Source organism: Leuresthes tenuis, unplaced genomic scaffold (genome assembly GCF_036924035.1).
Source record: "Leuresthes tenuis unplaced genomic scaffold, fLeuTen1.0.hap1 SCAF_10, whole genome shotgun sequence".
Taxonomy (NCBI): Eukaryota; Metazoa; Chordata; class Actinopteri; order Atheriniformes; family Atherinopsidae; genus Leuresthes; species Leuresthes tenuis.
The window spans coordinates 32,631,301-32,641,781 of record NW_027325364.1 but is presented as its reverse complement, the minus strand read 5'-3'; the positions used below and the strand labels follow the sequence as shown (position 1 = coordinate 32,641,781).

At 37.8% G+C, this 10,481-nt stretch overlaps 1 protein-coding gene across 3 annotated transcripts in view; it reads left to right on the top strand.

The window, feature by feature from the left end:
- The first annotated feature begins 5,676 nt into the window (after window positions 1-5,676).
- Window positions 5,677-10,481, top strand: part of grik2 (glutamate receptor, ionotropic, kainate 2) — a 351,124-nt gene continuing 346,319 nt past the window's right edge. For 2 of the 3 annotated variants that reach the window (XM_072394949.1, XM_072394951.1), the window contains exons 1-2: window positions 5,677-5,773; window positions 8,300-8,686. In XM_072394949.1, coding sequence (XP_072251050.1) covers window positions 8,569-8,686 — 118 coding nt within the window. In that variant the 5' untranslated portion in view covers window positions 5,677-5,773; window positions 8,300-8,568. Of the gene's footprint in view, window positions 5,774-7,939; window positions 8,199-8,299; window positions 8,687-10,481 lie in introns of those variants that run through there. The other variant, XM_072394950.1, reaches the window with a different exon arrangement.

Here is a 10,481-nt window from a genome sequence, read left to right as displayed (position 1 = left end):
GCTTTTCGAGGCTCAAGTAATGCATGGAATAAGACCCCAGACCCATATGAGTTAAAGAGAATGTATATATTTTAGGTGCAGAGCAAGAACAAAATAGAGAAATAGAAGGAGGAAGTTTAAACAATTTGATTCCTATGAGATTGCTAGCAGATAAAATGAACAAGCAATACTTTTTGTTTCACTGAGACACAACTACAGAAATGACGAACACCTCAACACCAAGCTTTCAGACTGCAGGCAGGGGGGTTACAATAAAGAGGGGAGGATTGCAGTGCTTGTTAACAACAGAGGGTGAAGTCCTGGACAGGCTACTGTGAGAGAGCATCACTGCACACTGGATGTTGAACTGCTGGCCATGAGCTGCTGTCCTGTTGTCAACTTAGAGGGTTTATCTTATCTTTTTTCAATGCCGCGTGTGAAATCATCATATTTAGTCTATTAACATAATACAGTACAGTATGGTTCAACTCTTCAATGCCTCATTTCCCTTAACAGATAACATCCCCTCACTGTGTGTAGAATCAACAGTCTAAGGTACAGTAACATAGCGGAATCACATAACTTCCCTAGGTGAGTGGTTATTATAGTACATCGATTTTGTCCAAAGCAACTCAGGTATAAAGGAGTTTACAGTGACAATAAAAGAAATGAGTTTTCAACAGGCTTTTTGTTCAAAAGAGTTTGAATATATTTTGGGGAAGATTATGAAAACTGAGCACTGTGGAGCTCAGCTCCAGTCAGTGAAGAAATAAAAATAAATCTGTAAATCCAAACTCACACTCATTAAAATTGCTCTTGTATTTTTAGTCATGCACACAGTATGTCAAACAAGTCTTTACAGACAATTACCCACAAAAGTGTAGGAGACAAGCTGCTTACACAGAGACTGACACCTACCCATTAAAGCACAGACAGCCAAGGTTTAAATATGTGTAGGCTATTCTGATTAGTGTGGCAGTTAGAGTACTGATACACTGGAGGAGCAGCAGCCGGGCACAAAGTCATGGAGCAAGGGAAAATCAGCCAGTCCCAGATGGGGAACTGCACAGACTTAAAATATGGACCATGTGTCATAACATAAATGTATATATGGTGTTTTTGTTGTATTTCCACCATTATTCAGACATAGTATGTAATGTAATTTCTTATCTCATGCTATCTCATCTTACCTTACCCTTTTTTTTCTTTTCAGCATAATTCTCATTTTACTCAGGGGTTTAATTTACCTTATTCATCATATTGGGAGTTTTATTGGTTGTTAGATCACAAAGCTGTCATTGACTTTTTTTTGTAGCTCCCACAATTCAACTCTTCACGCTGCCCACTGTTGGGGGCTCGTGGAGAGTGGAGCAATCAAAGTGCCCTTTCATTTCAGCTCTAAACTATGGCTCCAGATCAGGCCTCCATTACTGTGCTCCTCTACCGATAAATTGTATATCTTGTTGCTGTTATTTCTGGCTGATAGCCCCACTTTGTCCCCTTGATCTCTGATTCTGCATCGTTGTTTGCCCAATCCAGAAACATCACAGATGCCAAGCAGTGAACTGAAAAAAACATGTATCTTAACTTCTCAGTCATTCTGATTTGAAATCTAATATGTAAAGTGACTTTTACAGAGCAAAGCAGCCAATTTATTTTAATTTCATACCAAGTGTCATTTTTTAATAACTCAGTTGAAGATCATTCATGTGCTATTTCACATTTTCCCTTGAATTTTCTAAATGAATATGTAGAAGTTTTGTTTTGGCGCTAGCTGGATGTGGTCACCATCGGAGCCCGTTGAATTAAAGGAGGGGTAGCATTGGGAAGTAAAATTGAATAAAGTGAAGTATGGGACAATGAGAATTTAATGTGAGCCTATTCTTGGAAATTTTATTGTCATAATTGCAAATTCAAGATTTTTGAATATAATTTATTAAAATGTATATCTTTCCATTGTAAAAACATGGCATCCCATTCTATGACCAAGATTAAAAAAAATGATAAAGACATAGCCTGCTCAATTTAAAAACAGCAAGCAAGAACAGCAGGTAGTAAGATTAAGACTCTGCTTTGAGAGAGGACTAAATGTGCAATTACTGATATCATTATGGAATATTTTGAACCAACTAAGATGACCCAGTATGGTTTCATGGCTAAATGAGAAATAGTGATGAAACTTTTTTTGCATTCATTCTGATGGGCATTTATCAATTTTCATGACACTCAACATTATTTTCAAAGTAATGTATTTCAGTGGAAGATGTTGTTGTGTCTGTTTTTCTTTCTATAGCAGGAGAGCAGAGGAGATGGGACTTTTAAGTATAGAATGAGAAAGTCTGTTTTAACACGTTGTAATATTTTTCTAATCCAAAGTGATTTTTAATTCCTTACCCCACCCAAGGAGACTTTAACACCCAAACCCCAAAACCCCTAATTGTTATTGCCTAAACCACAAAAAATTTGTCTTTAATACCCAAACCTAACCAAACAGTACTGAGTTAAACTGAAGACAAACTCCAACCTACAAAATACAGACTGTTCAATCTGATAATCATTCCTTTCATGTAATACTGTCACACACTGTTCATTTGCAAAACGAAAAAAATGAAAATCAATGTTTCAGGATATTAGGTAGATTAAGGTTCATAGCAGTTTCACAAACTTCCATGATGATCAAGTGCAGGTAATCGTACATGAAAATCATGCAAAAAAATGTGCCGATGATAAATGTGTCATTGTTCACATTTAGTTATTAACAGTTAAACAAACAAAAACTTATGGTGCGGTATCAAGTTGTTTAAAGTCCTAAAACTCAGACAAACTGGGCTCATTACCACCCAGAGCCGCTGGTTTGTTGGGTGTAGATAGCTGAGAGTCATAAGCTGTGTTTGAATTGTTTAGTTGTTCTTCTTTATATTGAATCAGCCATTTTGTTGTGCTGTTCAAAATTTCAACAGTAAATTTTCCCTTCCTATATAGTGCACTACACACCAATCACATGGTCACAAAATCAAACCAATCACAGAAGCTGTACACTACATTAGTCAAAATAGACCACAAGCTAATGGAGAATGCTACTGCTAGTGCTAACATACGCAGCTTGTTATTGTGGATTGCTTTCTTACTTCTTGAGAATGTCTGGTGACCATATAATATTTCTCAGACTTTTCAAGCATATGAAGTGGTTAGTGTCCTTTGCTGCTCAAGATGCAGAGCTAATTTATGTACAGGAACCATAAATTCAAGGTTTTTTTAGTGTGGTTTCAAACACTTTTTTTTACCACTTATATAGTTAGAGCTGTTCATGCTTGTGAGGGTAGATGCAGTGCAATGAGAGACAAAAAGTGTACAGATCCATAGAGCAGTTTTATGTCATCTTTGAGGACATAGATGCTTATTACAACATGCTTTCAACCAAAAATGACAAACTTGTGCTGTCTAGCATATTAAATTAGGTATGTACATATCCTGCTGGTGAACTGTAAATATCTGGTGCATCAGTACAAAGCAGAACTACATACAAATAGTGTCTGAAATGCATCAGCTGTCTGCCTCTATACTCCATATGGTGAACATCAGGAAGTCAGTGAGTTAGCGAACAATCTACACACAGTACATGGAAGACAAAAAAGTTTGGATTAAAAGAAAAGACTTAAAGAATACAGACAAAATGTATATGTTTGCAAATGTACCTTCTACTATATGCAAAAAAATATGTTTTGTACATTGTTATCCAAATTTTATGTCTACTGGGTGATTTACTGCAACTGAGAAGTTCTATATGGCACGTGTTTTCCACTATTTTACTCAAATATTTTTTTTTAATTTTATGTGTCACATCGCATTTACATACATGCTCAAACATTGTATGAGCATGTATTTTTCAGGGTGATTAACATAAACATCCCTCCCGTCCCACCAGCCACACCAACAAACCATGATTCCTGAGGAGTGTTATTCCTGGAGGGTTAGTAGGAAACTGGAAGTCAAGTATTGAGTTGCAAGATGAATAAATATGTAAATAATCAAACAAACAGGATGAATAGATAAGTAAATAAAGGTAAACAAGTAGAAGAAGGCAAATTTAGACAATGACTAATACAGACACAGTAACTGACAGAAACAGACATAAAACAAGAGAAAACAAAGGAAAGAGTATACTATTTTGATTTTGTTCTCGGTTAGAATTACATTGCATATTAACTTATTCATTTTGAACTAATACAACTGAAACAATGACAAAATCCTACCACAGAGTTAGAGATTTTTCTAAAATACTAATTCTCAGGAAGGAAAATCATCACACAATCATTGCATTCGAATTCCCTGTTTGATTAATTGATATTAGGTTTGTGCCAAACAACACTATAAACAAAGTCACAACACAGAATCCCTTAATTAGACTTTTTTTAGCCAAATGTTACAAAACATGTAAATTCTTTAATTTTTTAAATAATGGTTTGTGATTTTTTTTAATTACCATTTTAATGGTCAAATTAGTGTTGTTATAATGTGCTACACAACAGTACAAACACTTTGGCTTGAAGTTATAGATTACATTGTATCCACTACCTTCAATACTTTATCAAGTATGAAATAAACTTGGGTTCACACAAGCGTTTAGGGTTTGGTGCATACATACAGAGGAATGTATGGATGTAGAAATCATAACTTGGTGAATAACCACACATTGTGATCTGATATCTATATTCAGTTTTTAAGCACCAACATTGTAAAGTTGAGTGCTACAGTTTGGAAGACAGAGATCAGTTCTTTGCCCCACCACTTATGTCAAAGTGTAATTAATTCAGATTACTAATTTTTATGCAAAATTACTCCATGAAACTGTGTTTATAAATCAACATTAAGCCTTGTAAATGTCCTTATAAAATCCTAAATGTAAAATGGCCAAAACTGGGTTCATCAAACTTCCGGTTAATCCATTAAATTAAACAGTGAGATTTGGCATCATCTGTCCGATGAAAGTGCCCCAAGCTGACATGAAATCTGTTGAATCAAAGTGAGACACTGAAGGCAAAATTTTTTAATTTGATTTCCATAACATATAACCAACTGGAAAGAAAATGTAAAAAAATAAGCATGTGCATATCAAACAGCATAATGCTTCATTTCTATAAAGGTTTAGAGAACATTTGTTACACAAAAACAAATGTTTCAATGGAAGTAATCAATTGGGGAAACTGAATTGTAATATCCATTGATTTAAAATGTTGCTTTCACCTGTGCTATTTCCCCTTAGTGCCTGGTTTCAATCTTTTAGCCAGTGACAGCTGAGTAGATGCTGTTTTGTGAAGGGTTTAATGGACTAGACTGTATATTCTTGGCATTTTTGCGTCTCAAAGTATCACACCAGAGCTTTGCCGGTCTCCAACGTTGATTCTATGATCATTTTATAGCTTTTTAGCGTATCTGATTGCCAAATTGTGGTGGCTAAGAATTGTCATGGTGTATTTTCATAAAGAGCATTGGCGCTGAAATATGGAGTGCTTAAAGGGTTTGGGTGTGCATTAGTCCGCCCTTACAAACTGTCATCACCGGGGTGATGTGAATCTGCAGACTTGGTTTGGGTGAGTTCCCCTGGTCCTGTGTGTGCCCCCGTGTTGCTTTAAGCACTGAGTCCTACCATCCGACAGGAGGCGTGTCTCCCCTACGGCCGAAAAGCGCAGAGCTGCCACATGTAAGTACGGGGAAAGCGATTCGGCTCCTCTAAAGAAACAAATCAACTTCTTTGTGCTGCTCTGGACACTTTCCTGTTTCAACTCTGTCTAAGGTAAGCCGAGTATTTCAAACTGTACATTTCTTTGAATTATTAACTTGCGGGTTTCCCCATTTCTTCCGCGCCACGCATCTTTTCAGGAACAGTCCATCTTTTTTTAAAAAACAAATGAAACCTAACAAGATTCTTTCTCACATATTTTTCCTACTGGCAAAATGCGCACAAAAGAACGCGAGACGCCTTTAATGTCAAGTTCTTCAATGCGGTACGTCTGGGAAATATAATTTTCCATCTGCGCGTCTGGAGTGCAAAGCACACTTTAATTGCGTGGACAGAGTCCGACTTCTAAACACTGGGGAAACGTGACCTCCCAAGTCTTTGCCCGACCTTTATCCGGGGAAGCTTGCCATCTTTTCGGGGGTTCTCCTCTTCCTTGGCTTGGTGTCCTCAGTGTTGTAATACACTATGAGAAGTCGTAAATATAAATTATTGGTAGATAACATCTACAGTTCAAGAGACCGGCTATGAATTCTGCATTTCAATTTAGCAAATATGAGCAAAAGAGCATTTGCTGAACTGAAGCGCTGAAAGGACGTGACTTTAAAACATTAGTGTATGTTTTAACATTAGTGTTTTCGCGTGCCACCAATTAAAAGCGTGTACCGATCATTAAGGAGAGCAAAAACAAAAAGAAAAATGAAAAAAGAAAAAGTACAGATTTGATTACACAACAGTAGTTCAGGGCTGTTCGTTGCAACTCTGAGCTAGTGTGACTTCACCTGCATGCGGGGTTGTAGTTTTTCACATTTTGTTCACTTATCACATTTCGTGTCTCTAGAAAAACCTACTGTCAACCTCTGAAGTTTGAAGATATTAAGAAAAAATAAATCGTTCGACTGCTTTCTCGAAAATTAAAAATCTGCAGGGGAGTTCTACCATGTGGTGTGTGTTCCACCTCACTGAACATTGTTTTTAATTACTTACATTTGGGGTGGAATCTTTATTTCAAATTTTTGAAACAGCCGGCAGGATAGTAACTAGTGCTGGTCACAATATATTGATGTTCCTATTGAGACAGATGGCAACAATATTCAATCTTTAAGCTTAATTTGTAATATCATATGGAGTCAGTCCATACGGAATATCCGGCTGCTGATTCAGGAGGGAAACAGAAAGGAAGCAGAAAAACACAACGGACCAGATGCGGATTTGCTGCTGCAGCCCAATCAGTACAGAGTGAGCTCTGTCCGTGGTGCTGAAACATGGGCGCTGTCCAACTGAGACATCCACGAAGCAAAAAAAAAAAAACTCTGGAAAGAAAACACCTTTACAGTCCTTTATTCTTCACAATTAACACTTTAGATAGATGCCGTGGCCTACGTGTCAAACAAGATGCTGTCTTTAATTGTACGTTAGAGTGCGGGTTACATTATAACAGTCTATCATATTATAACGTAATGTTTCAATAGAATAATGTTCATTTTTACGAAACACGTTTTCCTCGCGGCTTGCATCAGCCACACCAGCTGTTTATTTGCTGTTTACAATCACTAAACCTTCATGATAAATACTTGATCTACTACTGAAGTTTGGAAAAATAAATCTATTAGATTGAGAAATTCTGGATTATATTAACTAACCAAAATGTGACTAAAAATGACTTCATGAACATTTGCACGCCTTGTGAATAATGGAGAAACAAATTGTGTCTTTATACACGGAAATCCAGTAGGCCTGGAACGCACACATGTTGTTTTAAGCTCCTCGTGAAATTTCTGCTTTATTTCTAAATTACATGTTAGATGTTCAAATTCTGAATATTGCTGTCAGTGTTTTTACCTTTCAGTCAATGTTAGAATATCCTGTGATTCATTGGTTGTTCTTAAGAACTGAAGAGGTACATGTGTCAAAGTCAGACAACACACAAAAATATAAATTTAATGTTGAGGGTTTTGATCTAACTGGTTGCTCAGTCTCTGGCTGAGGAAAAGTAGAATATCTGAAAAGGTAATAACTCAAAAGAAAGGAGTGCTGAAATACAACCGGGGATGAGCAGAGGCTATTCATCATACTGTACCGTGCCAGGTTTGCTTCAAGGAGCACTCATATGAGTCTGCGCTTGAGTGACTCCGATCAAACAGAGGCGATCATTTCAAATTCATAGATTGGCTTTTACAAGTCTGTGCACAGTGGCGCTCCGCTGCTCGCAACTGCGATTGAACCGAGGAGAAATCTGAGGGAAACCGGAGAGCGTCGACTGGCTGGCCGGGGACGCGAAATCAGGGATAAAGAGGGATAGAAGGAGAGAAGCAGGAGCGGAAGAGGCATAACAGTTTCGGTAGGGTATACAGACCAAAGGACGATGTGAGACCAGCTGCAGTCGAGAAACATGCCCGATCCATCCTGTACACTCTCATTCTACTAGTGTTGACACGACGTCAGATGCTGTGCGGCAGTGCAGCAGGAGGAGATCGGACTGGTAAAGCAGCCGAGACTGCCGGTTCACTTACTCTCGTTGTCACTTGGTCACACTGGATCAGCGCCCTCTCACACTCCTCTATCTCTGCCTTTGTCTTTCAGTAAATGGATATCTTCAAACCCTGCCTTGCTTAACATGGATACCCTGCCAGCACCTACACCATCATCTTGTTCAGCTGAGTCCGAGGGCTGTTTCTTCTTGGCGCAGTGAGCTGGACACGCAGTGATTTTTTGCAAAAGGATGTGTGAAGATCATGCCGTGATATCTCGCTGTTGTCCCAATAAATATTAAAAGGGGTAAAAGAGAAAAAAAAATATCTGGGGAATATACCGTTTCAGGGATTAAATTTTCTGTGCACCACACAAGCACCATGAAGATTTCCTCCCTGTTGATATTTAAACCAAGATTCAGGTGCACCGTCAGGCTTCTACTGCTGCTTTTACACTGTGTGGGATGCTCTCATGGGATGCCACATGTCCTGAGATTTGGTGAGCTACTATGAATTCCTCTTCTGTCGCTGTGAAAGTTTGACTGTGTGCTTTCATCCTCAGGCGTGTTGGATGAGTGGTAGTGAGTTGGGACAGACCTGCACTACTGGAGCTAGAATGAAAAATTTATATCAGTATGACCAATAAGTTAAGAGGAGGACAAGACTGGACATTTTGTAACTTGTTGCTTTGAAGTTTGTCATTATACGTTAACTCATATAAACACTACACCACCACCTGATATTTGTTAGCAATGTCTTCCAGGAGTTCATGTTCATGTGTGTGTTAGATGTGATTTCAGGTGGGATGTCATGGTGTAGTTGTGATGTCTGTGTCTGTGTTGCTCTGGATATTTACTTGCAATGCTATAGTATGTATGCATGAGAGGGGAAAAAACACAGAATGAGAGAATTCTGTATTTTCCAGTAACATCATTTCGTGTTTTCTAAGGAATATGAACCGTACATTTTTCTAACATGGAGAGCTGCCTCACATATTTCAGGAATACAGCAAACATTTTGTTTTGTGGTAAGAGACGCATTTGGATCACCTTTGACCCTCAGTTTGAAGTTGAGCACCTTTAGAATATGAAGAAGAACTACAATTCATCATCTTAGATGGTTTTGCAACACCTTACCGCTACGATGCTAACACATTTCACCCCAAGTCTGCTTGTTTTACAGCTGCTTGGTGATGATTAAATGGATAGTATCCAGTAATTTTATACTCAGCAGGGTTTTCTCTCCCTTCTTAATGCCAGGGTCAGCAGTTGGCCCCTGACTTCAACCACAGAAAAAGAGAAAAACTGCAGGAATGGAATGACTAAAATAAAACATTTGCTTTCATTTTTCCTGACACAGTAAATATGCAGATAACCATTAACTATCGTGAACATCACAATAGATGTATTAATATGGATAGATGCACTTCTGAATTGAATAATGGTAATTAAAGATTGTTATCAATATTAGAATTATAACTGGAAATTAATATAGTTTAAAAAGTCCTTGGTAATTAAATCCACTCTGTAGATTTCTTTAATTCATTAAAGCAAACTGATGAGGTGCAGATTGATTTCTCTGTTAATGGAACTAAAATAGATTTACATCCATTCGAGATAAACATAGACGGATTGACTGGTGAGCTCCTGTGTACGTCATTCTTGTCTCTTTACATTAAACTGACTCCCAGCTTAGAAGCATTCTGGGATAATGGGGTAAAAATGTACTCTGGGAAACATCCATTTTCCTTCTGCAGAGTATCAGACATTTCTGGTCATGAAGCAATAATAATTTTAGTCTTTTATTAGTCATTGGACAAACAGCCCTGAGTCTGATGACAGCTATAGAGTCACAATAGATACCACCTGAGCCTCTGTTGGACAGTGAATCTTATGATTCCCCAGACATCAGCTTCTTGCCATAACTGCTCAGCGGTTATCTGTGGGTCTTCAATGAGTGTTTTTATGTTTTAAATATGGAACGTTACATAATTTGCTTTGGTTTTGCAAGAATGCATCAGGAGCCAGTCGGTGGCTATTATATCTCAGTGTGTTTTTGGGATAAGTTCTGAGAAATAGACTGAACAAGAAATGGTCAAAATCTAAGCAGCAGGGTTGTGTAGAGCAGTAGGGCTTGAAAGAATTTTTATATTTCAGGATAAGAATGGCTATCAGTAGCTAAGGTTTTTGAAGCTTTAGAATCAGAAGTTCATTGAGGATGAAATTAGAATCAGGATTTTCATTCACTGGGATGACAGTCAGATGTGAGTGGCCCGTCTGTTTTATCTAAAGAAC